Below are 27,607 nucleotides of genomic sequence, written 5' to 3'. Positions count from 1 at the left end.
ACACCTTACCAAGCAAGCTGCTCTCTTTTCTTTTTTAAAAGGATTTGAGAGAGTGAGAGAGACCAGGCCAGTGGAAACCACCAGCTAGAAATACGCAAGCTAATAACCTGAGAATCATTTAAAGCTTTTCTCAAACCTACTGTAGGTGTTACTGATAGTTTGTGCTGTGTATCAAAGCATCCATTACATGGTAAGAACCATACACAATACAGACCTTTTGCAAGAACTTTTATTTTAAAACTATTATTTTAATGAAAAATAACTTTTATTGCCTCTCTTATTACAGAAGCAATATGCATTCCTCACACATCTCAGCATTTTATTTATCCAGGAGATAGGCTCCTCCACAGAAATGCATCTCTCCATTTATACTCAAAATGAGCGAGAAAACATTTAGACCCCCCTCCCCGCCCCCGCCTCAGCATGGTCCAGTCCCGAGGGAGGACGGCTGGTGTCCTTGAGTGACCTGCCTCAGGACCATGGGCTCCCTGAGCCCTCACCCAACCCAGATGACAGAGACCCCACAGTCTGACTAGAGACATGCAGACACTACCGTGGGACTGAAGCACCCTGATGGATGGAGCAATAAATAAGTGAGTGAGTGTGAGCCGCCCACCGCTCACAGGAGCAGGAAGCTACGTGCTGGGAGCCATCGCCACAGGCGCTTGACCATTTTTGTTTTGCCTGCGGCCACTAGACACACTGACCAGACCCTGGCGGTGAGTACCGAGCTGCCCGCAGCTCAGCCGCCTCAGGGTGGGCATCACCAGCCTGGGGAGGGCATCTGGCATTGTCCAGTGGCCACACCCCCTGGCCTGGCCAGTGGGCTTCTGTGGACGGCAAGGAAATGGAAACAGCTCATGTAAGACACAGCATGCTCAGGCGCCTACACCTCCCCTGGGAGCAGAGCTGGACATGCCCCTGGCCATGGCAGACCCAGCGCATGGTCCCCTGGGGCCTCTGAGCCAGGAGGCTGCAGCACTGAGGCCTGGAGCCCCCACCTGGCCCCCAGGTGAGGAGAGGTGAGCTAGGTCACCACATGCGCCAGAGTGCTACCACAGAGGCCTTCTCTGGCCTCATGGTAGGAGAGACACTGCTCACTGCTCCCTTCCTGCCCCTGGCACAGCCGGCAGGGTGTGATCCCTGCCAGCAGGAGGGGAGCAGAGTGCGCCCTGAGAGCTCAGAGGATGGACACTCCAAGAGCCCAGGACGAGCGCCCATGGGCAAGTCCTACACCAGGTCCTGCCCCCAAGGATCTGGAACAAGAAAAGTTTCTTCAAGCAAAGAGGTGACTGCCTGCCCTCCCATCACTGTGAGAGGGAAGCCAGAGGACTGTAGTCTCAGGGGATTCTGTCCCTTACTTCTGGCAGGAGGCTGTGGGGAGCCGCCCAGGGTCGGGGGCCCGTGGGGACCTCCTTGGGACGGTCTCGGGAGAGGCTAGCTTGGCCAAGGCCACACCCTGCAGAGACAGTGAAAGAACGGCTTTAAGTTGGTCATCATTTTGGGGGAAGGGTTTTTCAGATAAGTCAATGAGGCCACTAGGCCTGAAGGGTGGCAGTGACACTGTCCTAGGCCGCCTCTGATGGTCCCAATGTCTAGTTTCTGCTTGGCTGTCAGCCCTGCTGTCCTGCTTCTCAGTGACTCCCACATCAGGACCTCGGGCTGAAGAGTGCTGTCGTGGGGCGTCTCTGCATAGGCCACATGGTGTCCACCTAGGGAGAGGAAGAGGAGGGTCAGAGCAGGCCAGGGGACGCCTGGGGCCAACACACACAAGCCACATGGTGTCCAGCTAGGCAGAGGGAGGGTCAGAGCAGGCCAGGGGACACCTGGGGCCAACACACACAGGCCACATGGTGTCCAGCTAGGCAGAGGGAGGGTCAGGGCAGGCCAGGGGACGTACACACACACACACACACACACACACCTGGTGTGACTGCCTTGGGGAGCACACAGCTCTGGGAGGACCCTGGACAGGCCAGCTGTGCCCTGGCCGGGCATGGCTTCCTGATGCCAGCCCCTGCTGTGAGAAGAGGTGGGCACTGGGTGTGGGCGTGCTGGCTCTGGGCACCCGGTGACCTGGTACTGAGGGACTCACAGTCATGGTGACACCATCTGCACAGTCACCAAGCTCACACCTCCCCTTAGAATAGGACTGAGCACCATCAGCTAAGAAACTCTCCTGGTCACCTAGACTAGGGGTCTTGCTAGAGTGAAGGCTGGCCCAGCAGCCAGGGGGTGGCTGGGGGCTGAGCAGCGCCAGGCACCCTCCTCAGGGTGTCAGGGAAGCCTGCACTTGGCCTAGGTAAGGGAGGGGCACCTTCTAGACAGCTGGTTGGCATCTGTTTAAGAACAGGTAGATAGACAGACAGACAGAGACAGAAAGGCATAGAGGGAAAGTGGCAACAGCCTGGAAGCTCCCTTCAATGCAGTGAGGGCGGGGCTCGAACCTGGGAGGTGTGCACATGGCCAAGCAGCCTGTCCAGGGAGCCGTTGGTCACTTCACTAAGGCCCGTTGGACCTCGTTTACAAGAGGCTGAGTTCTCGGATGCTCCTGGGGCTCCTGGCAGTGCAGCCTAATGCAGCTTGGCTCTTGGAGACTTAAAGGTGAAGGACCAAGCTTTCTTGCCTCCCAGCACCTCCCCAAAGGGGGCAGGAGACTGTGGTGCCACCCAGGACCCCATGTTGACTGTCCAGGACTTTGGCTGGCTCCGGGCTCCATCAGCGTCGTGGTCATGCTCAGTGGGGTAGGGGTCTGAGTGGGGAGCGCCACCCATAACACAAAGCACCCAAAGCCACCCGGCAGGTTCAGGTAGGATTTTATTAGCTCAGTCTTCACACCAGCCCAGACACATCCCACACACACTGCGTATGTCACGGGGACCTGAGTCAGCCGCTGCCAGATGCCGTCCTTCTACTACAGGGTCGTGGCAGGAAGTCTGCGGGAGCCCTCCACGCAGCTGCCCAGCCCCTCCACGTGGCGTCTAGCACTTCCACCCAGCCAGAGGCGGGTCAGCAGGCCATTAGCACTTGCCTCTGGCAGCAAACCCACCACCATCCCACGGAGTCCCTGCTGTCACTGCAACGTAACTGAACCATGCATCCTGGGTGGCACCACAGCTCAGGGGGGCATGGGGTCCCTGCTCTGCTGCCCCGTGGCCTGAGCTCAGCTTTGTGTGTGTGTGTGGGGGGGTCTCTGCTCTGCTGCCCCGTGGCCTGAGCTCAGCTGTGTGTGTGTGTGGGGGGGTCTCTGCTCTGCTGCCCCGAGGCCTGAGCTCTGCTGTGTGTGTGTGGGGGGTCTCTGCTCTGCTGCCCCGGGGCCTGAGCTCAGCTGTGTGTGTGTGTGTGTGGGGGGGGGGTCTCTGCTCTGCTGCCCCGGGGCCTGAGCTCAGCTGTGGGGAGGGGTCTCTGCTCTGCTGCTCCGGGGCCTGAGCTCAGCTGTGGGGAGGGGTCTCTGCTCTGCTGCTCCGGGGCCTGAGCTCAGCTGTGGGGAGGGGTCTCTGCTCTGCTGCTCCGGGGCCTGAGCTCAGCTGTGGGGAGGGGTCTCTGCTCTGCTGCCCCGGGGCCTGAGCTCAGCTGTGGGGAGGGGTCTCTGCTCTGCTGCTCCGGGGCCTGAGCTCAGCTGTGGGGAGGGGTCTCTGCTCTGCTGCCCCGGGGCCTGAGCTCAGCTGTGGGAGGGTCTCTGCTCTGCTGCCCCGGGGCCTGAGCTCCGCTGTGGGAGGGTCTCTGCTCTGCTGCCCTGGGGCCTGAGCTCAGCTGTGGGAGGGTCTCTGCTCTGCTGCCCTGGGGCCTGAGCTCAGCTGTGGGGAGGGTCTCTGCTCTGCTGCCCTGGGGCCTGAGCTCAGCTGTGGGAGGGTCTCTGCTCTGCTGCCCTGGGGCCTGAGCTCAGCTGTGGGGAGGGTCTCTGCTCTGCTGCCCTGGGGCCTGAGCTCCGCTGTGGGAGGGTCTCTGCTCTGCTGCCCTGGGGCCTGAGCTCAGCTGTGGGGAGGGTCTCTGCTCTGCTGCCCCGGGGCCTGAGCTCAGCTGTGGGGAGGGTCTCTGCTCTGCTGCCCCGGGGCCTGAGCTCAGCTGTGGGAGGGTCTCTGCTCTGCTGCCCCGGGGCCTGAGCTCCGCTGTGGGAGGGTCTCTGCTCTGCTGCCCTGGGGCCTGAGCTCAGCTGTGGGGAGGGTCTCTGCTCTGCTGCCCCGGGGCCTGAGCTCAGCTGTGGGGAGGGTCTCTGCTCTGCTGCCCCGGGGCCTGAGCTCAGCTGTGGGAGGGTCTCTGCTCTGCTGCCCTGGGGCCTGAGCTCAGCTGTGGGGAGGGGTCTCTGCTCTGCTGCCCCGGGGCCTGAGCTCAGCTGTGGGGAGGGGTCTCTGCTCTGCTGCTCCGGGGCCTGAGCTCAGCTGTGGGAGGGTCTCTGCTCTGCTGCCCCGGGGCCTGAGCTCCGCTGTGGGAGGGTCTCTGCTCTGCTGCCCTGGGGCCTGAGCTCAGCTGTGGGGAGGGTCTCTGCTCTGCTGCCCCGGGGCCTGAGCTCAGCTGTGGGGAGGGGTCTCTGCTCTGCTGCCCCGGGGCCTGAGCTCCGCTGTGGGAGGGTCTCTGCTCTGCTGCCCTGGGGCCTGAGCTCAGCTGTGGGGAGGGGTCTCTGCTCTGCTGCCCCGGGGCCTGAGCTCAGCTGTGGGAGGGTCTCTGCTCTGCTGCCCTGGGGCCTGAGCTCAGCTGTGGGAGGGTCTCTGCTCTGCTGCCCTGGGGCCTGAGCTCAGCTGTGGGAGGGTCTCTGCTCTGCTGCCCTGGGGCCTGAGCTCAGCTGTGGGAGGGTCTCTGCTCTGCTGCCCCGGGGCCTGAGCTCAGCTGTGGGAGGGTCTCTGCTCTGCTGCCCCGGGGCCTGAGCTCAGCTGTGGGAGGGTCTCTGCTCTGCTGCCCCGGGGCCTGAGCTCAGCTGTGGGAGGGTCTCTGCTCTGCTGCCCTGGGGCCTGAGCTCAGCTGTGGGAGGGTCTCTGCTCTGCATGCTTGCCAACCCCAGCACTGGGGGAGCTTCAGCGCCATGGTGACATTCCTTCCTACCTTCCCGCCCTCTGTCTGGAAAACTTGGCCCAGAGGGGTTAAGCCACAGTGAGGAAAGAAGTTACAAAGAGCTTGCAAGCAAGCCTGGAGAGACAGCATGGTGGTTCTACAAAAGTCCCTGCCTGAGGCTCTGAGGTTGCAGGTTCAATCCCCAGTGCCACCATCAGCCAGAACTCAGCAGTGAGTGCTCTGGTCTTTCTCTGTACCTTTCTTTCTGGCTCCTACTTTTTCATTTAAATATTTTAAAACAAAGAGACCACTCACCAGCAAATGAGACGTCAACACACTGAGAAGGGAAAGGCTGGTCCCAGGCCCCGGGAGCCCTGCCACCACCCCCCACGGCCAGTCTCTAAATGCAGTGTCCCTGCACTCCAACTGGACTGGGGACAGCCGGATGCACAGCAGACTAACAACAGGACATGCGCAGTGGACACCCCATCCCCCAGTGGACACCCCATTCCCCAGTGGACGCTCCATTCCCCAGTGGACACCCCATTCCCCAGTGGAGGCTGGGGCAGAAGTGCTCCCGACAGAGCGGCCATTCACGTTTTAATAAAGGGCAAAAATGACAGCCAGAAACAGTGGGTTCATTGTGTAGGCACCGAGCCCCAGCGACAACACAGGTGGCAATAAAAACAAGAGGGGCGGTGGTGGCACACCTGCTTGAGCACACACATTAGTGTACATGGACCCAGGTTCAAGCCCCTGGTCCCCGCCTGCAGAAGGGGAGCTTCATGGACGCTGAAGCCCTGCTGTAAGGGCCTCTCCCTCTCAATTTCTCTCCACGTCTTTGAAATTACATATGTGAATTATATATGGCTACAGACATATACATGAAAACAACACAGCACAGAGAGCCTGCTGGGGCTGGTACTAGAAGACGAGGCTGAGGGAGTGTCGGAGTGTCCCAGGCACCCGGCGGCAAGCTGTATCCCGAGCTGAGGCTACTGACCCCATGCAGGGGACACACCCGTCACTATCTACAGACCAGCACCTGCTGCTGCCCTAACAGAAGCTGCTCATTAAAAACCAGCGTGCAACAGTTCCCTCAGGATTCCTGGTTCCTTCTGCTCTTGGAGACAGGCTGAGTCGTCCCAAGCAGGAAGCAGGCAGCCACCCAGGCCCAAGGGAGGGGGTCCTCCAGCTTGTCAGGCATCACAGGGGGCAGCAGACAGGCCCTCAGGGAAAACGCTTAAGACACAAGTCAGCACGCATAACAGAGATCCCCAGCAGACACATCCTCTCGGACACGACCCACTGTTCCTGGCGCCCCCGAGCACAAAGAGCCACGCGCAGACTCAGAGCTCCTGCTCCCAGAGACACGCAGGCGGGCTTATCTCCACACGACAGATACTAGTTGACGGTGCCAGTGCCTCGAAGAGGAAACAGCCAGAATCTTGAAACAGGCAAGCGCACACATGAGCTACAAATACCGTGCATCCCTTACTCTAGCTCCAGACAAGAAAACACACAGTGGTGGCAGGTAGGCCTGAGCACAGGGCATGTTTCCAAGAGATACCCTATTTCTGAATGACAAAGCAACTTCTGGCCAAAACCAAACCAAAGGCAATTCCGAGAGTCGGTGAGAGCTCAGTGCCACCCTGAGGGGTAGGAGGAGGACCAGCGGTCCTCTACAGTCATCACTGGATTCTTCTCAGCTTTGAACACACTAGAACAGAGCGTCTCTCTCGTGTCTCCGCTTTCTACCAGGTGTTTAAAACACTGTTCACCTTTGTTTCTAGATGTACTTATTTACCTAGAGCTCTGTTCAGTTACGGCTAGTGGTGGTGCAGAGCCTCGGGCTTGAAAGTCTTTGCAAACCGTTGTGCTGTCTCCCCGGCCCTGCACCAATAAACTGAATGCTGCAGCCCCACTAGCTCTTTGCTGGTAACAGCTCAGGAAACGGGCTCCCGAGCTGGCCCCCGGGGCCCAGGTGGCAGAGAGAGGGCTCCATGCTTGGCGAGGTGCGGGCCACCTGGGGCCACACGGAGGAAGAGCAGCAGCAGGGAAGAACAAGCAAGCAGCCTGAGCTCGGCGGCATGTGACCCCAGGACTGCCCTGAACACTGGCAGAGGGACACGCTGGTAAGGGAATTCCCCTAGCTCTGTCCAATCAGAAAAACTGCTACTTGTGAAAGACGATTCGCCCACAGGAGAGGACATGTTGGGAGCTACTGGGAAGTGCCGCCCAGCTTTATAGAGAGAGCTTCTCTGCCTGTGCCTGGAGCAGCGCCAGCGCCAGCTCGTGGGTCTTGTCCAGGTGGTGAGGGTGGCAGAGGGGCTGTCTACTGCTCTCCTCACCCTCGCCCCTGCGTCCTGATGGGAACAGACACCCTGACACTTCCACACATGCCGGCCAACGTCTCTGCCTGCAGCAATGGACGTTCTGGAGAGGACGGACACAGATGGGCAAGCAGGCTCCCGGGCAGGGCCTCAGGAAGCCCAGTCTGCCTTCCACACACACAGGACAGCCATGCAGCACGGCGACACTGGGGATGGGGAAAACTCAGGGTGGGGAAGGATGGGGGCAGGTGGTGGGCCACACAGAGATGGGACAGTGGGTGGACGTGACCCCTATCAGATCGGGACTGAGTTCAGGGCCAGGACAGACCAGAGGCGGAGTGGGAGCACGCAACCCATAAGCCACCCTCTGGCCACCCACGGCCCCAGGCTCGGCCCAGGAGGTGGACAAGCAGCGGGGAGACCGGGCTGGGGACACGAGGTCATGCCACCGGAATGCTGACTCGGGTCTTCGGCCTGTCGGCCCCGTCCTGCGCGTCCAGGGCTTGGAGAGGGCTGAGGGGCTCGAGGGGCCGGCTGCCAACACTGTAATTTCGTGGACGCCTTATCGTATCCGAGCTGGACAGAGGCGTAAAGCTGTTCCGTCTCATCCTTACAGGGGGTTGGCTCTTGGGGAGGCTGTTCTGATTGGAAACGGAGGGACACCACACACATGAAAGCCAAGCCAGAGCCCGTTCGTCCAGGTCACACAAAGCCTGCGTCCACCGCCACCTTGCCAGCCCCTCCTGTGCATGGCCGCGCCAAGGGGCTACCCGGCGGCCCTGTGTAGTCAGCGCCACGGGGGTGCCCCAACAGCTGCTGCAGATCAGGTTCGCACACCGGGGGGAGCCCTGCACTGGCCTGGAACTCGGCCCCTGGCCCTGCTGTCCGAGGAGCCTCCCAGGAGGCACCGTGAGAACCCAGCTGCCCACCCCCAGAAACGGGTGTCCCCGGAGCCCAGCCCGAGGCTGAGATGCATGACGGGTGCCTCCAGCATCTCCTCCATTTGGAAGTAAGAGGATGCGGGGCCCTGGACCCCCGCTCCTGATGGCCGGGGTCCCAACGGTCAAGGGGCTGCCTGCAGGAAACACTTACGGGTGGCCGGTCTCTGTGTGTGTCCACAGCCTCCACGTTGAGGCTGACGGTCTCCATCTTGCACCCTGAGGAAGCAGGAAGAGAAGCACTTCAGCCGAGGGCTCCGAGCAGCAGCCCTCCACTCCCGAGACTGCGTACCCCAAGTACACCCAGCCCCCACCAGGAGGCTGTGCAGGGCTGAGGGAGCCCAGAGGACAGAAAGCCAGCTGGTGTCTTCTTACCATAGGCCACAGGAGTCAGCCTGAAGACGGTGTGCAGGGGGCAGCGCAGGTAAGGGAGCTCGTCTGGAAGCAGAAGGCGTGAGGGGCCTCAGCGGGGGCCAGGCACTGGGAGCCCCGCTGTGCTGCACGGAGCGTGCTCAGTCAGTGGATGCCCTCTGCCCTCCGCCCTGTGAGACCCCCTCCAGAGAAGTCTCCGGTCAGCTGCCGGTGAACTGAGCAAGACGAGAGCCGTTTGGGAAGCTTCCGTGCAAATAAGCAGTACCCACGGAGGGGAGATTCTCCTGGGCCCACGGCAGTTCTGGATTCTCAGAGACCCGGGTGGGTGGGCGGCCAGACACAGAAGGGGCCCAGAGGAGGCTCCCAGACTTGTTCTGCCCATGGCCAAGCAGCAGGCGGAGCGCTCAGCCCCTTCCTGAGCCCCCATGGCAGTGTGGCAGCAGACAGGCCCAGGCGCTGCAGGGTAGCTGCTGGGAGCCCCGCTGTGCCGCCCACGGAGCGCTCAGTCAGTGATGGCCAGGACCGGGCTGCCTGGGACACTTGCCTTAGCCCCCCACCCCACCCCGGTGGCTCTTTCCCCCAAGAGTTGTCCCCAGTGCTTATGAGGACCCCACCCCGCAAGCACTGCCCGCACCTGCGCCCTTGTCCAGGAAGTAGGCCAGTAGGCAGCGCATGACAGCCTGGTGGCAGATAACCAGCACGTTGCCCTGCCTCTCCAGCTCCATGATGACCGGCTCCAGCCGCTGCACCAGGTCCTGGTAGGACTGGGGGAGAGACGGCAGGCTGAGGCCACGCTGGGTGGTACTGAGGGCCACTGCACCTCCTGCCCGCAGCCCCCTGAAGTGCTGCCTGCTGTCTCCCCATCACTTGAAGCGGAAGAGCCCAGACAAGAGAGGAAGCGGGGTCAGCACACAGGGCCTGGTCCCTGCAGCATCCCCCCACAGCCCCATGTTTACCTGTGGCTTCCGCAGAGGGTGGGGGTCACTTGCAGGAACATTTGGCAGAGAAGAAAGCTCTCACGCAGGATGGACAGAGGGACGCCCCACCACCCTCCCTGGTGTCCCAGTCGGGCGCCCTCTTCCAGCCAAGCGTCCGGCACAGGCTGGGCCGCCAGAGCTCACCTCCCCGCCCGGGTAGCGGTACAGGAACTTCTCCTGGTCCCGCAGGGCAAACTCCTCTGGGTACTGCTCCTTGATCTCCGCGTAGGTCATCTCCTCACACATGCCCTGCGAGGCAGGCAGAGGGGCTGGGCTGGCCCACCGGGGAGGCGGCGGCTGGTGGGAGCTGGGCCACAGCTGAGGGTGCCACGGCTGCCCACCCGAGGAGCTGAGGTCAGAGGCCAGTAGGGGGAGGGGCGGGAAGCGTGCGGGAGGTGCTGGGGGGGCAGACTGCCTGGCAGCACAGGGCAGCCGCGGAAGGATGGGAAATGAATGCCCGAGTCTGTGCTGAAGGACAGGAGGCTGCCAAGGAGCCCTCTGGGAAGGCTCTCCCAGAACCGCGTGGTGTGGGAGGTGTGGAGGGGCCGGTGACCAGCTCCTCCTGCCACGTGGAAAGCCCACAGAGAGGTGCGGAGCCTCCTGAGGGGAGCGGCCGGTGGGCATCACGGTGGTGGGCGCTGGCCCCGGATCTCTGGGCTCCCACACCGATGTCCGCCCCCAGGAGCTCCCCACTCACGGCATCGATCTCGTTGAGAATCTTCCACTGCTCGTACGTCACCCCCAGGCACTCGGCCGTCTGGATGGTCTGCTTCAGCTGGCTGGTCCACACCTTCAGGTCCACGATCTTCTGCTCCTCCAGGAAGCTCCTCAGGGCCTGTGCAAACTGGGGCGGGAAGCGCAATTCTCAGTGTTTCACTTTATTCTAGTGACACGAAGAGAAGGAGACAGAGCATCACCCCCTGGCTGAGGGTGCGGAGGACTGGACTTGGGACCTCAAAGCCTCAGGCAAGAGACGCAACTGCAGGGCCACCACGTTGCTCCCCAAACCAGAAACGAAGGTCTGTGAGGGAACGAGATGCCGAGCTGACCTGTAAAGGCAGCGTGGCAGACGCAGTCAGCACCATGTGGTCACACCACATCAGCCTTACCAACCCGGGAGGAGGCGTGCCTGCAGGAGTCACGCCAACACGCAGCGGGGGCTGCTCTGAGGGAACCAGTCCTGCACACGTTCTCCTCACCCAGGCCCTTGCTGAGAGGCCCGCTGCCTGTCCCCTGCAAGCATCCACCTGCCGAGTGCCCACCTGCTGGCCTCTCATCCCTACCTGTCCTGTATCAGGTGCCCACTTGCCTGCCTCCCTGCACACCCCTGCCTGCCTCCCTGAACGCCCCTGCCTGCCTCCCTGCACACCCCCTGCCTGCCTCCCTGCACGCCCACCTGCCTGCTTCCCTGCACACCCCTGCCTGCCTCCCTGCACACCCCCTGCCTGCCTCCCTGCACACCCCCTGCCTGCCTCCCTGCACGCCCACCTGCCTGCTTCCCTGCACGCCCACCTGCCTCCCTGCACACCCCCTGCCTGCCTCCCTGCACACCCGCCTGCCTCCCTGCACGCCCACCTGCCTGCCCCGTGTGGAGAGGCTGGACTCTCCGCCGATCTTCCCCAGCAGGTTGAACTCGCTCTCGCCGTGCCGGCAGAGGTAGATGGTGCGGGGCTGCACGTGGATGTTCATGAGGTAGTACACGATCTTGCTCTGGATGTAGTCCTGCACGTGGTTCACCAGGAACCGCTGGCCCACGTTCATCACCTTGATGAAAGACAGGTCCCTGGGACAGAGCGGAGATGTTCCTGGGTGGGACCTGGGGGTGTGGCGGGGCGCACGCCTCCCACTCCGCAGGGGCCGGGTGGGTAAGATGCACGAGTGCTCACCGGTCAGCGCCTTTCCCTGGGCACGGCACGTGCAGAGAGACGGCCGGGCCCAGGGACCCGCAGACAGAGTCCTTCACGCACCAGCCACACAGGCGTCACCCGTGTGCATGCGTGACTGTGTGCAGCATGGCACCTTCGTGTTTGTGGACAGATGTTCGTGTGAGCGTGACCTGTGCTCTGACACATTCACTACTGGTCCACACACACAACTGACTTCACAGACTGTCAATCAGGCACCAAGTCGAGCTCCCAGCGGGTCTGGACTGGCGGCCGAGCTCCTGGCAGCTCCAGACCAGTGGTCAAGCTCTGGCAGCCACAGACCCACGACTCAGCTCCCAGCCGGTCTGAGCAGCCACTCTCAGCTGGGCTGACCACTGTCAAGAGCACGTCCAACCACAGGCCGCCACCTGGTGAGTGTGCCTGGCAGGCCTGGGTGCTGGGGGAGCCCGGTCACAGGCCCTCAGGCCAGGCCTGGCCCTTACTTGTCATAGTTGTCCGGGTCTAGGGGTTGATAGGTGACCTTGTAGCACTCTATTCTCTTTAGGAAGTCCTCCATCGCGTTCTCCTGGTCCCTCTCGAGATAGTCTGGGCTGGACACCTTCACCTCCTGCAGCCACGGAGAGGGGTCTGCTCAGAGGCTGGACATGGAGAGGGTTTCACGTAGGTGCCAGTCGTGCCAGCCACAGGAGGGGTAGGAGGCATCAGTGTCTCGCTTGGTGGAGAGACCGGGACAGTCACGGGGCCAAGAGGGTCCCAGCCTCAAGCTCTCTGCTTCCTGGGGACAGAATGCCGCCCGCCCCCCACGGCAGGTACAGCTGTGTGAGCACTCAGACCTGCTCTTGATGAGGCCTGGGACAGCCTGTGGGACTCCCTGCATAAGGAAGCCCAGGTGGGCCCTGTCAGTGGGAAGGAGCTCCCTAACAGCCAGGACCAGGCAGCGGCCAACAGACCAGCCCACCTGCTGAGTGCCCCCCTGAGCTGGGGGGGTGCGGGAGGGGAGACCCACCAGGATGTTGGCCGCAATGACTTCAGGGTCATCACAGACGGACTCCACGAAGAACACCTGACAGGATGGGAGACAGACGGACCCAGAGGATGACCCCAAAACACCCAGACCCCGCCCCATGCACACCCCCAGCCCATCACTGGGTTTCTCGGTCCCCCATTTACAAACCAGGGCCGGGCAGTGGTGCACCTGGTTGAGCGCACATGTTACCATGTACAAGGACCAGGGTTCAAGCCCTCGGTTCCCACCTGCAGGGGGAGAGCTTCACAAGTGGTGAAGCAGAACTGCAGGTGTCTCTCTGTCTCTCCCCTGTCCATCTCCCCTTCCTCTCAGTTTCTGGCTATCTCTGTCCAATAAATAAATAAATAAATAAATAAATAATAAAAGATCGGGGGTGGGGGTGGCACACCTAGCTGAATGCTTGTTACCATACACAAGGACCCAGGTTCAAACCCCCGGTCCCTGCCTGCAGGGGGAAAGCAGGTGTCTCTCTGTCTCCCTCTCTATCTCTCCCTTCCCCTTGATTTCTGGCTGTCTTTATCAAATAAATAAAGATAACCTAAAAAATCTAAACAAACAAAAAAACAGTTCTACCTCCATCCCCAGGGCTTTGACCACACAGACCCAGGGTCTAAGAGCCTGGAGAGAGACTGCTAAGTCGGGCGCAGGGCTGGGGGCAGCAGCCCCGGAGAAGACACAGCGACCTGGAGGGCACTGCAGCTCTTGGAGGGGAGATAGTAACCCTGGGTGTGGGGGGCACTGCAGCCTGGGGGGGACACACAGCAAGCCTGGAGGGATGGCCACAGCCGCCCTGTTCTCACCCCCAGCGTGCAGGCCCTGGCCCTCCCTGCGTGGAGTCAGCCAACCTTGAAGGAATTCTCCTTGGCGAAGTTGAGGATCATGTCCCTCCTCTCTCGGGTGGTGTTGGTGGCATCAAACACCTGGGAAGGGTGGTGAGCTGTGAGCAGAGGGTGGATTGGAAGCAAGGGAGGGGGGAGTGCTGGGGGAGGCCAGGAGGTGGGCAGGGAGGCAGGGTGGGGGGGCAGGAGGTGGAGAGTGAGGCAGGGTGGGGGAGCAGGAGGTGGGGGGGCAGGAGGTGGGCAGGGAGGCAGGGTGGGGGAGCAGGAGGTGGGCAGGGAGGCAGGGTGGGGGGCAGGAGGTGGGCAGGGCAGGTGGTGGACAGGGGTCAGGGTGGGGGAACAGGAAGTGAACAGGGGCAGGGCTGGGGCAGGAGGTAGCCGGGAAGTGGGTGGTGTGTGGCCGCGCTCACCGCGATCTGCCCGCTGTCCTCCGTGAGATAGGCCTTCACGTCTTCCAGCGCCACCAGAGCACATTGCCTGTCACACGCGGCAGACGGTCAGCCAGAGGCAGCACTACAGGAGGCCCACACCCCTGGCCCCAAAGGACCGCCCGTCACACTGGCCACTCAGCTCAGGGCACACCAGCCCCGGGCCAGGCCTGGCAGACTCACCTGCGGATCTTCATGGCCTCCTCGTTGTCGTGTCGGAAGAAGTCATAGGACTGATAGGACTTGACTGCTTGCCGCCGATACACACCAAGATTAAACACTGCAGGGATAGCCCACCCTTCAGTGAAAGCCGCATGGCCCCCAGGGATGCTGGTGCTGAGGGCTGTGGCACTGGGTGTAGGGTCACTGTGGGAGCCAGCCCCACTCCCCAGAGGGCACAGGGGCTGGGGGCAGCGATGGGGGACCAAGGGCCAGTGAGGGAGGGGGCTGGGGGCAGCAATGGGGGACCAAGGGCCAGTGAGGGAGGCCGGGGCCACAGCTCCGGAGCTGGGGAGGCTCACGCTGTTTGTGCTCAGCTCTAGGAAAGGCTCCCCCCATCCAAGGCGCCTGGGTGAGGCTGTGTGGTGGGGGACCTTCCTGTGGCTTCAGATGGGAGCCCCACACACCCCCTCCCCAACAGGCCCCACCTTTGGTGGGCACCCCAATCCAGTTTAGGTAGCGGGTGAGCTTCTTGGACATGTAGGTTTTGCCGCGGGCAGGCAGACCGATCATCACGATGAGAGTCGGGGAGTTGGTCATGTAGGAGGCCCAGGCTGTGGGGGCACAGGAGAGCTAAGTGGCGCGGGGGGTGTCTGTCTGTCCTGCGGGACGTCTGGAGGGTCCTTGGTCCTTGAGAGCCCACATGGCCAAAGACGCAGGAGGCAGAACCCCTCAGAGCGAAAGAGTCACGGAACCCGGGCCATCAACTATGCCTGCAGAGAGGCATCAGGCTCAGGAGAAGACTGTGCCAGAGGTTGTGCCGGGGGGGCTGTGCCGGGGGGGTGTGCCAGGGGGGCTGTGCTGGGGGGCTGTGCCGGGGGGGTGTGCCAGGGGGGCTGTGCCAGGGGGCTGTGCCGGGGGAGATGTGCCAGGGGGGCTGTGCTGGGGGGGGTGTTCTGGGGGGGGCTGTTCTGGGGGTTGTGCCAGAGGGGCTGTGCCAGGGGGGCTGTGCCAGGGGGCTGTGCCAGGGGGGCTGTGCCAGGGGGCTGTGCCGGGGGGCTGTGCCGGGGAGATGTGCCAGGGGGCTGTGCTGGGGAGGGTGTTCTGGGGGGCCTGTGCTGGGGGTTGTGCCAGAGGGGCTGTGCCAGGGGGCTGTGCTGGGGGGGCTGTGCCAGGGGAGCTGTGCCGGGGGGCTGTGCCAGGGGGCTGTGTTGGGGGGTGTGCCAGGGGGCTGTGCCGGGGGGCTGTGCCTAGGGGGCTAAGCTGGGGGGGATGGCCCAGGAGCTGTGCCAGGGGGGCTATGCTGGGGGGCTGGCCCAGGGGCTGGTCAGAGGGGCTGACTGGGGGGGTGGGGAGGTGAGAGGCTCTGCTGGGGGGCTGAACTTGGGGGGATGTGGGGGGCTGTGCTAGGGGGCTGCTCTGAGGAGGCAGAAACCATAAGCACAGGGCCACCCTCCCCCATGTGAACCCCATCCAGAGGACACCCACAGGGTGGCACAGGGACCACATGTGAGCCTTCCAGCACAGCAGTACTGGTCCTGCAAGCCTTGGTCACGAGCCGCACTCCTGACCTGGAGCCACGTGAACTTAGGACATGCTCTACGGGGAGGTCATGGCAGGGCTGGACTCCAGCCGCCACACGGAAGAGCAGGCAGTGTGGGCGCCAGGACATGACAGGCCTGCCGTCCTGAGCAAGTGACAGGGGATACTCTGGGACGCAGGGTGAAGCAGAGGCTGAGAGGACATGTGACTGGCCTTAGGCAGGCAGAGAATCTCAGAGGAGCTGCCGCCTCATGTTCCAGACTGTGTGCTTCCTTCCAGCTAATCACCAAATCTGTCCCCCCCCCCCCCGCCCCCGAGTGACTCCTGGGTCCATGGCGCCCCAGGAGCAGAGGGAGGGCCGTGCACTGAGGGTCAAGACTCTGGAAGGTCTGGAGACATCTGGTCCCCCGGGTCCCCAGGGCAGGCCTCACAGGCTGTCCCTCTGAGGGTGCACTCTGTCCTGAGACAGGGTGACCTGACAGGCTAAGGCACATTCGGTAGGAGGGATCCCAGGTATGAATGGTGTCTTTACACTGAGAAAGGGATGGAGCAAAGCCCGAGAAATGTGGACAGGAGGGCCAGGCTAAGGAACAGAAGGAAGGGGAACTACTGGAGGCCCCAAGGTGCTGGGGAGGGGGCTGCTAGGCCGGGAGGACATGTGCCTTTGCCTCTGCCCACCATGTGCTCGAGATGCCCCAGCCCAGAGCCCCAGCTGGAGCAGCCCGTGACTGCCAGCTGCCCCGTCGGGAGCACCAAGCCCCCAGCAGCAGATGTCCTTTCAACCCACCTCGACTCTCCTCGCTGCCAGCACCTCCACGCCTACGCTGCCTACACTCTGTAGACCGTGAGCTCAAAACGGACTGGTACTGGGAGCTGCACACCGGAGAATCGCCTGCTTGTGTTTGTCAAAGCGGGTGGACAGTGCTGAGCAAAGGAAACAGCAACGTCCAGCCCCGGGAGCCTTCAACACACCTCCCAAGCCCCACTCTCAACCACGTCTCCCGCTGTCACCGGTCCTGCCTGCTTAAAAACAGAGCCGCCACCTTCACCCTTTCTGTGCTCACGACTGAGGACGATGTAAAGCACCGTTCCAGTGACGGGAGGTTCCCCTGCCTTCGCCGAACGGGGCTAACTCACTCTCACTGTGACCTCATGAACACACCAGGAAGAAGCGAGAGCTCGGCCGTGTGCCTCCTCCTACAGACAGGAAACCCCAAGCCGGAGACAGGATGAGCTTTGTCTGCACCCCTGCAGCCCAAGTCAAGGTCAGGGCTCTGCCCAGACTCCTAGCTGCCTGCTGGGTCCCAGTCAGCAGCTTCCTAAGGCAGGGGCCATGTGGTGATCACCTCCACGCTCCCTACTCCGAGCCTGACCGGCCGAGGACAGTAGCTCCTGGTCTTCCGTGATCACTGCTCTCATCGATCGAATAGGCCCAGTATTTTGGCGTGGGTGCTGCCTACTGCAGCCTGTTTCTGAATGAACTCTTTCTTTTGTCATGGAACCTGTTGACTGCTAGGAATGAAGCTGTCTGCTCACTGCAGCAGCCAGAAAAAAACAAAGTCCGTGTTTCTGTGTGCCAGAAGCTCCTGCTCACAGTGCCACCGTCACCAGCACTTTGAGAGGCCAGCAAGAGCTTAGGCGGGAGAGCTCGAAGACCGCCAGTGTCGCCACGTGTGCCACCTCGCCCGCTCGCTGCCACACGGGCGGGAGCGTGTCAAGGACGCGACCAGATGCCTGCGGGGGAAGCTGCACAGCCACACACCACACGCCACACTGTACGGAGGGGCAGTCGAGACGGTGGGCACGAGCAAAGGGCCACGGGACAGAACGGAGCGAACCCAAGGCCCTGAGTGTGCACAGCACAGCAAGAAAGCACCTGGTAAGCGGGTGGGAAGTCACCGGACTGTTCTGTGTCTTGCTCTCCTGGCTGCTGACTTTTCGTGAGCATGAACTGCTTTTGTATGAGCCCGTCCAGACATACCCAACATATTCACAAATGGAAAAACAGAGGGGCCTGGTGGTGGCACGCTCGAGACACGTTGAGTGTACACGTCACCACGTGCAAGGACCCAGGTTCGAGCCCCCGCGTGCAGAGCTGCAGGTGTCTCTTTCTCCCTATCGTCCCTTCCCCTCTCAATTTCTCTCTGTCCTATCAAAACAAAAAACAAAACCCAGCACTGCAGGCGTTTTGACAGAGCCTGAGTAGTGCCCGGAAGATGCCTTCTCAGCACCTACGCCACTCTTCCCAGCCACTGCCAGGAAGGCTCTCTCGCAGGTTTCACTCCTCAGAGCCCCACCACAGGCGTGATTAGCAGCAAGGGGACAGGGCTCTGCTGTTAATACAGCCACAGCCTGATGGCCAGGAGCCTGCTCCAAGACACAGGAAAATGAGAGGGAGAGAAGAGAACTACCTCTGACTAGGACACCCGTGGCCCCCAGCTCATCTGTGAGGAGACAGCAGAGTAAGTGCAGGCTGGGGCTTCAGGACGCCCCAAGGCTTCCGGGGGCGGGGGGTGGGGAACGGGAAGGAGAACTCCGAGAATAAGAGGGTGGGAGAAGCTCAGGGAGTGAGGCTTCCTCACTAGTTAGAGTCCTCAAGGCAGACAGCGCAGGAGAGCTGAGACGGCGGAGAGCTGATTCCTGTGGAGGCCAAAGCAGAGCCTGGATGACTCCGGGCTTGGGCAGAGCCAGATTCCACCACTGCCGACCCCACCCCAGCTGTTCCCTCACCTCTCTTCACAGTGTGCACCACAGGTCCTCAGAATCTAGGCTACGCCACTACAAACCAGAGGAGGAGAGCCTTCACTGAAGACGGAACTCTTCACAGAGCTCTTTGAATAGAGGGCTCCTAGCACAAGGCTCAGAATCATCCACCTCACCTCCCGGCAGGGTCACGGTGACAGGTGTCACACCCCACGCGTCTAGTACTTTTCTGAGCATTTACTCCCGTGATTCTCACATCCCTCTCAAGCAGGCACCCTAGCGTCCCACCTAGCAAAGAGGAAACTGAGGTTTGAGGAGGTTTGAGGGGCCTGAGCAAGCAGCTCGTCAGTGCACATCCGTCCCGGCAGCAACCCCAAGATTCAAAGGCAGGTAGATCCCAGAAACTGCACCAAACACCACACCGACACAGCTGTCTCCCGGGAGGGACGGAGCAGCTTGTGGGGTATCCAGTTACTCTGCCCAGTTTGTCCTCAGTACCCGGTGTCCTAGTCACAGAGCTGTGCCAACCCCAGGGCCACACCTGGCAGCCTGTGCTGCAGACCAAACAGCAGGCCCGAGGGTGCTAAGTGAAGCAGAGATGGCGCGGGAGGAAGGCCGCGGTCAAGGTGCCGGAGACAGCTCTGGCCAGGAGACATTTCCTTATCTGGTGCCAGCAGCTAACTCCACCTGCAGGTGGACATAACCGGCGAGTGAGGAGGCCCGACGACAGTGTTCCAGAGGAGAGCAGCAGCCCACAAGCAGCGGAGCAGCCTGCAGTGCTGAGAGCGGCCTACGTGTCTGGGCGCCCGCTGCCCTGGACCCTCTGGCCTGAGCTAGTCGTGCAGCCTGTGATAATACTCTGGAAGTGCCCAAGGGGGTGGAGGATGATGCCTCCTTCCTCTCTGCAAACCACCTGCTGTCTCTTCCAGGGAGACTCCAGAGTGGTTGGTTCTGCAGAAGTCTCTCATGCCTGATGCTCAGAGGCCCCAGTTTCCATCCCTGGCACCGCCGTGAGACAGAGCTGAGTGGTGCTCTGGTAGTGAAAAAGTAAATAGTAAAAGACTGGGTGGAGAAACTCCAGAACGAGCCCGCAGGTAAAGTCAGTCTGCAGATGACAAAGCCTGCACTGGGCCGGGTCAGGGGCCTCCCTGGATGAGAAGCCCGATGTCGGGGTCCGCTAGAACGAGCCACAGCCTCCGACCTTCGATTCCCAGTGTGCGACAGCCTCACAAAACTTAGCGCAAATGACGGGAGCGTGTGCCTCGGGCATTCCTGCACAGCTGGCCTGCCTCTCGCAGCGCCCCAGCGGCAGAGCGCCCTGAGAGACACAGATAGCTGAGGACGAGGCGGCTGGCCACACCAGCGTCCATCCAGCCCTGGCGAGAGACGCCGCGTTGAGCCTACTTGCAGGAAATGCTCCCCGCAGACTGTTTTTACGTTCTCCCGGCAAGGCATGGGTTCCCACTTCCACCCAGCAGCAAAATCTAGAACTACAACCGTCTCTCCCAGACGAAATCCCGGGAGACAGCCACCCATCGTTTCCAGAACTCACTACATTTCTTGTCTGTGGTTCGAAGACTTGAGATTTTGAGTTCATTGCTGCCGTCGTTCTGTGGGGAAGGTGCGGGATTCGCAGACATGGCAGCTCTTCAGGTGTCTGGAAGGTGTGAACTGGGTGTGAGAAAGGAGAGGAGGCATCCCTCAGTGAAAAGAACCGAGCCAGACGGAACCCTGGTCCGAGACAGGTCCCCCAGCCCTCGCCTCTCCACTCGTCTCCCCACTGACAAGGCCGCAGCCTCGGGCGTCTCGGGCGTCTCGGGCATGCACACAGTGCCTGCTGTCACCGTGACCTCCCCGCCACCCCACACGCCGGGCGACGAAATTAATCGGCCTAAGAGGCTTATCCAAGTTCCCTCCTGGCCTCAGGCTGCAGCTCGCGAGTCTAGGTGGGCCAGGGGCAGCAGCGGGGCGGGCGGGCGGGCCGCTCCGTGAGGCCGGGCAGCAGCACCAGGCAGCAGGCGGCGAAGGGGCAGGTCTCCAGCGTGCCCTCTGCGGTGGGCACCCCGCTGCAGCCGCGCCCGCGCGGTGCACGCCCGGCACCCCTGCCCTGCCCACCCGCGGCCGCCTGGGGACCCCCGAGCCCGGCACCCAGCTTCACCCTCCGCCCCCGCCGCAGGAGGCGGCCTCCCCAACATCACCTGCAGGAGTCTCAGGCGCCGACGGCGAACGGCCGACCCGGGGGGGGGGGGACACAGGTGTCACCGGCCTTGCAGCGCCAGACCGGGCCCGGGCCGCAAGCCCACCGGCCGGCCGCCCCCTCTCCCTCTCCCTCTCCCTCTCCCTCACCCTCACCGGGGACCCCACGGCCTCCCTCCCGAACCGGAACCGCAGGCCGAGCCCAGGCGCCGGTCACGTGCCCAGGCCCCGCCCCTCGGACCCGCCCCCGGACAAGCACCGGCCAATGGCGCCGCGGATCCCCGGGGCGGGGCCCGACGCGTCGCTAAGCGACCGGGCCGGCTGTGGGCGGGGCTACCGGCCTCACTCTGACGTGCTCTCGCGAGAGCGGGCTGAGAGCGCGATGCGGGCAGCGGGCTGTCGGGGGCTGAAACGTCGGGGGAGACGCTTCCTCCCTGCTCCCTCCGTCCCCTCCCGGAGACCCGCTTTCCAGGCGCCGGCCGGACCGGCTACCTCCGTCCTGTCAGTCCCCGACTCGGAAACCTGCCCGCCAGGGCCTGACACCAGGCGCCCTGTCCCCCCCCCGCCCTCACCCTGTCCCCCCAGTCCCTGTGTCCTCTTCCCCCCCACCTTCACCCCGTCCCCTGTCCCTGGCCACCCCGTGTCCCCCTGTCCCTGGTCACCGCGTGTCCCCCTGTCCCTGGCCACCCCCTGTCCCTGGCCACCCCGTGTCCCCCTGTCCCTGGCCACCCCGTGTCCCCCTGTCCCTGGCCACCCCGTGTCCCCCTGTCCCGGGCCACCCCGTGTCCCCCTGTCCCGGGCCACCCCGTGTCCCCCTGTCCCTGGCCACCCCGTGTCCCCCTGTCCCGGGCCACCCCGTGTCCCCCTGTCCCGGGCCACCCCGTGTCCCCCTGTCCCTGGCCACCCCGTGTCCCCCTGTCCCTGACCACCCCGTGTCCCCCTGTCCCTGACCACCCCGTGTCCCCCTGTCCCTGGCACCCCGTGTCCCCCTGTCCCTGGCCACCCCGTGTCCCCCTGTCCCTGGTCACCCCGTGTCCCCCTGTCCCTGGCCACCCCGTGTCCCCCTGTCCCTGGCCACCCCGTGTCCCCCTGTCCCTGGCCACCCCGTGTGCCCCTGTCCCTGGTCACCCCGTGTCCCCCTGTCCCTGGTCACCCCGTGTCCCCCTGTCCCTGGTCACCCCGTGTCCCCCTGTCCCTGGTCACCCCGTCCCCCTGTCCCTGGTCACCCCGTGTCCCCCTGTCCCTGGTCATCCCGTGTCCCCCTGTCCCTGGTCACCCCGTCTCTCTGTCCCCCTGTCCCTGGTCACCCTGTCTCTCTGTCCCCCTGTCCCTGGTCACCCCGTCTCTCTGTCCCTGGTCACCCCGTCTCTCTGTCCCAGGTCACCGCGTCTCTCTGTCCCTGGTCACCCCGTGTCCCCCTGTCCCTGGTCACCCCGTCCCCCTGTCCCTGGTCACCCCGTCCCCCTGTCCCTGGTCACCCCGTGTCCCCCTGTCCCTGGTCACCCCGTCTCTCTGTCCCCCTGTCCCTGGTCACCCAGTCTCTCTGTCCCTGGTCACCCCGTCTCTGTCCCAGGTCACCGCGTCTCTCTGTCCCTGGTCACCCCGTCCCCCTGTCCCTGGCACCACGTCCCCCTGTCCCTGGTACCACGTCCCCCTGTCCCTGGTCATCCAGTCTCTCTGTCCCTGGTCACCCCATACCCCAATCCCTGGTCACCCCGTGTCACCCTGTCCCTGGTCACCCCGTGTCCCCCTGTCCCTGGCCACCCCGTGTCCCTCTCCCTGGTCACCCCGTGTCCCTGTCCCTGGCCACCCCGTGTCCCCCTGTCCCAGGCCACCCCGTGTCACCCTGTCCCTGGCCACCCCGTGTCCCCCTGTCCCTGGCCACCCCGTGTCCCCCTGTCCCTGGTCACCCCGTGTCCCTGTCCCTGGCCACCCCGTGTCCCCCTGTCCCTGGCCACCCCGTGTCACCCTGTCCCTGGCCACCCCGTGTCCCCCTGTCCCTGGTCACCGCGTGTCCCCCTGTCCCTGGCCACCCCCTGTCCCTGGCCACCCCGTGTCCCCCTGTCCCTGGCCACCCCGTGTCCCCCTGTCCCGGGCCACCCCGTGTCCCCCTGTCCCTGGCCACCCCGTGTCCCCCTGTCCCTGACCACCCCGTGTCCCCCTGTCCCTGGCCACCCCGTGTTCCCCTGTCCCTGGCCACCCCGTGTCCCCCTGTCCCTGACCACCCCGTGTCCCCCTGTCCCTGGTCACCCCATGTCCGCCTGTCCCTGGCCACCCCGTGTCCCCCTGTCCCTGGCCACCCCGTGTCCCCCTGTCCCTGGTCACCCCGTGTCCCCCTGTCCCTGGTCACCCCGTCCCCCTGTCCCTGGTCACCCCGTCCCCCTGTCCCTGGTCACCCCGTGTCCCCCTGTCCCTGGTCACCCCGTGTCCCCCTGTCCCTGGTCACCCCGTCTCTCTGTCCCCCTGTCCCTGGTCACCCCGTCTCTCTGTCCCCCTGTCCCTGGTCACCCCGTCTCTCTGTCCCAGGTCACCGCGTCTCTCTGTCCCTGGTCACCCCGTCCCCCTGTCCCTGGCACCACGTCCCCCTGTCCCTGGTACCACGTCCCCCTGTCCCTGGTCATCCCGTCTCTCTGTCCCTGGTCACCCCATACCCCTGTCCCTGGTCACCCCGTGTCCCCCTGTCCCTGGCCACCCCGTGTCCCCCTGTCCCTGGCCACCCCGTGTCCCCCTGTCCCTGGCCACCCCGTGTCCCCCTGTCCCTGGCCACCCCGTGTCCCCCTGTCCCTGGCCACCCCGTGTCCCCCTGTCCCTGGCCACCCCGTGTCCCCCTGTCCCTGGCCACCCCGTGTCCCCCTGTCCCTGGCCACCCCGTGTCCCCCTGTCCCTGGCCACCCCGTGTCCCCCTGTCCCTGGCCACCCCGTGTCCCCCTGTCCCTGGCCACCCCGTGTCCCTGTCCCCCTGCCCCTGGTCACCCCGTCTCTGTCACTGGTCCGTCTGTCCCCTGTCCCGGGTCCCCCGTCTCCCTGTCCCTGGTCACCCCATCTCTGTCACTGGTCCGTCTGTCCCCCGTCCCATGTCCCCCAGTCCCTCTGTCCCCATCCCACGTCCCCCTGTCCCACATCCCCTGTCCCTCTGTCCCCCATCCCACGTCCCCCTGTCCCCGTCCCTCTGTCCCCGTCTCCCTGTCCCTCTGTCCCCATCCCTCTGTCCCCGTCTCCCTGTCCCTCTGTCCCCCTGCCCCTGTGCCCCATCCCCCTGTCCCCCTGTCCCCGTCCCTCTGTCCCCGTCTCCCCGTCCCTCTGTCCCCGTCCCTCTGTCCCCGTCACCCTGTCGCCTGTCCCCCTGCCCCTCTGTCCCCCATCCCCTCTGTCCCCCATCCCACGTCCCCCTGTCCCCCTGTCCCGTCCCTCTGCCCCCGTCCCTCTGCCCCTCTGTCCCTCTGCCCCTCTGTCCCCTGCCCCTCTGCCCCTCTGTCCCCCTGCCCCTGTCCCCTGCCCCTCTGTCCCCTGCCCCTCTGTCCCCCTGCCCCTCTGTCCGCCATCCCCCACCCCTCTGTCCCCCGCCCCTCTGTCCCTCTGTCCCCCTGCCCCTCTGTCCCCCTGCCCCTCTGTCCCCTGTCCCTCTGTCCCCTGTCCCTCCGTCCCCCTGCCCCTCCGTCCCCCTGCCCCTCTGTCCCCGTCCCCCATCCCATGTCCCCCTGTCCCTCTGTCCCCCATCCCAGGCCCCCCTGCCCCTCTGTCCCCCTGCCCCTCTGTCCCTCTGTCCCTCTGTCCCCCTGCCCCCTGTCCCCCATCCCACGTCCCCCTGTCCCCCTGTCCCGTCCCTCTGCCCCCCGTCCCTCTGCCCCTCTGTCCCTCTGCCCCTCTGTCCCCTGCCCCTCTGCCCCTGTCCCCCTGCCCCTGTCCCCTGCCTCTCTGTCCCCTGCCCCTCTGTCCCCTGCCCCTCTGTCCCTGCCCCTCTGTCCCCTGCCCCTCTGTCCCCCTGCCCCTCTGTCCCCCATCCCCCACCCCTCTGTCCCCCGCCCCTCTGTCCCTCTGTCCCCCTGCCCCTCTGTCCCCCGTCCCCCTCTGTCCCCCTGCCCCTCTGTCCCCCTGCCCCTCTGTCCCCTGTCCCTCTGTCCCCTGTCCCTCCGTCCCCCTGCCCCTCTGTCCCCCTGCCCCTCCGTCCCCCTGCCCCTCTGTCCCCGTCCCCCATCCCATGTCCCCCTGTCCCTCTGTCCCCCATCCCAGGCCCCCCTGCCCCTCTGTCCCCCTGCCCCTCTGTCCCCCTGCCCCTCTGTCCCCTGTCCCTCTGTCCCCCTGCCCCTCTGTCCCCTGTCCCCCTGTCCCCCATCCCAGGTCCTCCTGTCCCTCTGTCCCCCATCCCAGGTTCCCCTGTCCCTCTGTCCCCCTGCCCCTCTGTCCCCCGTCCCCCTGTCCCTCTGTCCCCCATCCCAGGTTCCCCTGTCCCTCTGTCCCCCATCCCAGGTCCCCCTGTCCCTCTGTCCCCCGTCCCCCTGTCCCTCTGTCCCCCATCCCAGGTTCCCCTGTCCCTCTGTCCCCCGTCCCCCTGTCCCTCTGTCCCCTGCCCCTCTGTCCCCCGTCCCTCTGTCCCCCGTCCCGGGTCCCCCATCCCCAGGTCCCCACCCCCCGGCCTGGAGGACTCAGTCCCCCGTGACCCGGTGACCTCTGGCCGTGGCATCCTCGGCATCCCATGCCGGCCGCGGCTCCGTGACTCACTTCCGCCGCCCAAGCGACCGACCGCATTCCGGCGGCTCCGGGGGGCACCGCCCCGCATCCTCCCGGAGCTGCGGTGCACGGAGGCGCGGGGGCGCGGGGGGGGGGGCGGCGGGGGCGCGGGGGGCGGCGGGGGCGTGGCGGCGGGCGGGGCGGCGGACGCGGCCCCTTTAAGAGCCCGGCCGCGACGTGGCGAGCGCTCAGCGCGGCTCTCGCGATGTTTGGCGCGGCCAAGGGCGGCCACCTCGGGGGCGGCGGGCGGCGGGCGGCGAGCGGGGCGGGCGGCATGTGGCGGCTGCGGTGCAAGGCCAAGGACGGCACCCACGTCCTGCAGGGCCTGTCGGGCGGCACGCGGCTGCGGGAGCTGCAGGGCCAGATCGCCGCCGTCACCGGCATCGCCCCGGCCGCGCAGCGCATCCTCGCCGGCTACCCGCCCGAGAGCCTGGACCTGAGCGACGGCGACACCGCGCTGGCCGAGCTGCCGCTGCAGTCGGGTGAGGCGGGGGCGGGGCCGGGGGACGGGGCCGGGGCCGGGGCCGGGGCCGGGGGGGACACGGGGCGGGGGACGGGGCCGGGGGGGACACGGGGCGGGGGACGGGGCCGGGGGGGACACGGGGCGGGGGACGGGGCCGGGGGGGACACGGGGACGGGGTCGGGGCCGGGGGGGACACGGGGCGGTGGACGGGGCCGGGGGGGACATGGGGCGGGGGCCGGGGGACGGGGCCGGGAGGGACATGGGGCGGGGGACGGGGTTGGGGGGGACACCGGGCGGGGGACGGGGTCGGGGTCGGAGGGACACGGGGCGGGGGCCGGGGCCGGGGGGGACACCGGGCGGGGGTCGGTGTCAGGGCCGGGAGGGACACGGGGCGGGGGACGGGGTTGGGGGGGACACCGGGCGGGGGACGGGGTCGGGGTCGGAGGGACACCGGGCGGGGGTCGGGGCCGGGGCCGGGCTCGGGGGGACACCGGGCGGGGGACGGGGCCGGGAGGGACACGGGGCCGGGGGCCGGGACGGTGGGGGCGACCCGGGGTGGCGGCGGGAGGAGCTGCCCTCCCTCCGGGGCGCCAGCCCGCCGCGACCGCCCGCCCGCCCGCCCGCCCGCCGTCCGCAGGCGACATGCTGATCGTGGAGGAGGAGCCGGCCCGGCCCGCGCCCCCCGCGCCCCCCGCGCCGCCCGCGCTCCGCAGGACGGCCGTCCCGGCCGACAACTCGTGCCTGTTCACCAGCGTGCACTACGTGGTGGAGGGCGGCGTGCTGGAGCCGGCCTGCGCGCCCGACATGCGGCGCCTCATCGCGCGCATCGTGGCCGGCGACCCCGAGCGCTACAGCGAGGCCGTGCTGGGCAGGAGCAACCGCGACTACTGCGACTGGATCCGCAGGGACGACACGTGGGGCGGCGCCATCGAGATCTCCATCCTGTCCAAGTTCTACCAGTGCGAGATCTGCGTGGTGGACACGCAGACGGTGCGCATCGACCGCTTCGGCGAGGACGCGGGCTACCCGCGGCGCGTGCTGCTGCTCTACGACGGCGTCCACTACGACCCGCTGCAGCGCGACCCGCCCGACCCCGACCCCGACGCGCCCCCGCTCACCATCTTCCCGTCCAGCGACGACGTGGTCCTGGTGCAGGCGCTGGAGCTGGCCGAGGCGGCCCGCAGCCGGAGGCAGTTCACCGACGTGAACCGCTTGGCGCTGCGCTGCATGGTGTGCCAGAAGGGGCTGACCGGGCAGGCGGAGGCCGGGGAGCACGCCCGGGAAACGGGACACGCCAACTTCGGGGAGGTGTGAGCCGGCCTGCCGTGCGGGGCCGGGCCGGGCCGGGCCGGGACCCTGCGGACCCTGCGGACCCTGCTACCTCACACCTCCGGGAGGCCGCGGCCGGTCAGCTAGGACTAGACCAGGGGCGGTGTGCCGGAACACCCCGCCCGCCCCGCCAGCCAAGTCGCCGCCGCCGAGTCCCTCCTTAAGATTAAAGCTAGTGTGCAAGTTTACAGAGGCAGGTCCGCTTTGTGCGGGGAGACAGCAGCTGGCCGCAAGAGGAGCCCGGCGCGGCCCTGCGCGAGGTCCCGGCCGGGCCGAGGACGGAAGCCAGGGCGCCTTCAGTTTTCCGGGTCCTTGCAAAATCTCCGAGTTGAATTGTCTCTAAGTTATTGACTGACTCCTCGATGAAGATTCTCAGAATGGTGGGAACCGCCGTTACGCTGCCGTTGGCTAGGCCTTACCGGCGTGTGCTTGGCTTAAGTGTAAGGTGATCGACCTGCTGCAGGGATGAGTCTAGTCCTGTGGAGAAGGAATCACCTGAAAGCAGGAGCGGATAGTGTCCCGCTCGGAATTCCCGACTCGTAAAAGTGGAGTGCGTGAGGGGGAAGGTGCCCGGGCTGCTGCTTGAAGCTTTCACAGATGACCGTTCCAACGCCGCTCGTTTCTGTCACTGGGGATACAGTTTAAAAGCTAAGCGGGTTCTTTGTTTTTTAAATTGGAATGTGAGTGCTTGATTTCTGTTC

At 65.0% G+C, this 27,607-nt stretch overlaps 2 protein-coding genes and 1 long non-coding RNA gene across 11 annotated transcripts; 2 read left to right on the top strand and 1 right to left on the bottom strand.

Moving 5' to 3' along the window:
* Nucleotides 1-211: 211 nt before the first annotated feature.
* PFKFB2 (6-phosphofructo-2-kinase/fructose-2,6-biphosphatase 2) lies at nt 212-25,227 on the bottom strand. Of its 9 annotated transcripts, XM_060178302.1 has the most exons (17): nt 18,732-18,828; nt 18,218-18,478; nt 18,070-18,127; nt 14,434-14,559; nt 13,970-14,066; nt 13,769-13,835; nt 13,365-13,439; nt 12,499-12,555; nt 11,975-12,099; nt 11,182-11,389; nt 10,304-10,450; nt 9,751-9,855; nt 9,264-9,393; nt 8,633-8,695; nt 8,412-8,476; nt 7,769-7,960; nt 212-1,712 (listed from the first exon to the last, which is right to left on the bottom strand). In XM_060178302.1, exons 4-17 carry the CDS (start codon nt 14,543-14,545, stop codon nt 1,650-1,652), a joined length of 1,506 nt encoding a protein of 501 aa, XP_060034285.1. In that variant the 5' UTR covers nt 14,546-14,559; nt 18,070-18,127; nt 18,218-18,478; nt 18,732-18,828; the 3' UTR covers nt 212-1,649. The 9 variants fall into 9 exon arrangements, with proteins under 9 accessions (XP_060034285.1, XP_060034283.1, XP_060034284.1 ...); XM_060178300.1 differs by lacking the exons at nt 18,070-18,127; nt 18,218-18,478; nt 18,732-18,828 and adding exons at nt 19,743-19,847; nt 25,102-25,227; XM_060178301.1 differs by lacking the exons at nt 18,070-18,127; nt 18,218-18,478; nt 18,732-18,828 and adding exons at nt 19,746-19,847; nt 25,102-25,227.
* On the top strand, nt 3,137-5,047 carry LOC132534576 (uncharacterized). Its single transcript, XR_009546278.1, has 3 exons — nt 3,137-3,243; nt 3,986-4,031; nt 4,966-5,047. It is a non-coding gene; the product is annotated as an uncharacterized LOC132534576 (long non-coding RNA).
* A 79-nt stretch (nt 25,228-25,306) lies between the features above and the next one.
* YOD1 (YOD1 deubiquitinase) lies at nt 25,307-26,900 on the top strand. The gene is made up of 2 exons (XM_060179173.1): nt 25,307-25,596; nt 26,215-26,900. Exons 1-2 carry the CDS (start codon nt 25,320-25,322, stop codon nt 26,889-26,891), a joined length of 954 nt encoding a protein of 317 aa, XP_060035156.1. The 5' UTR covers nt 25,307-25,319; the 3' UTR covers nt 26,892-26,900.
* Nucleotides 26,901-27,607: the final 707 nt, after the last annotated feature.

The sequence above is a fragment of the Erinaceus europaeus genome, chromosome 19 (genome assembly GCF_950295315.1).
Source record: "Erinaceus europaeus chromosome 19, mEriEur2.1, whole genome shotgun sequence".
Taxonomy (NCBI): domain Eukaryota; kingdom Metazoa; phylum Chordata; class Mammalia; order Eulipotyphla; family Erinaceidae; genus Erinaceus; species Erinaceus europaeus.
The sequence above is the reverse complement of the archived record's forward strand: the minus strand, read 5'-3'. Positions and strand labels throughout refer to the sequence as shown.

What these genes read in the sequence shown, in the direction of transcription:
- PFKFB2 (XM_060178298.1), bottom strand. Translation starts at nt 18,846, where the DNA reads ATGTCTCCTGGCCAGAGCTGTCTCCGGCACCTTGACCGCGGCCTTCCT. An exon ending in CCAAGGAGAATTCCTTCAAG is followed by an intron (nt 12,556 to 13,364) that starts GTTGGCTGACTC and finishes CCATCCTGTCAG; the next exon opens with GTGTTCTTCGTGGAGTCCGT. An exon ending in GACCCGGACAACTATGACAA is followed by an intron (nt 11,390 to 11,974) that starts GTAAGGGCCAGG and finishes GCTCTGTCCCAG; the next exon opens with GGACCTGTCTTTCATCAAGG.
- YOD1 (XM_060179173.1), top strand. Translation starts at nt 25,320, where the DNA reads ATGTTTGGCGCGGCCAAGGGCGGCCACCTCGGGGGCGGCGGGCGGCGG. An exon ending in CGAGCTGCCGCTGCAGTCGG is followed by an intron (nt 25,597 to 26,214) that starts GTGAGGCGGGGG and finishes CGCCGTCCGCAG; the next exon opens with GCGACATGCTGATCGTGGAG.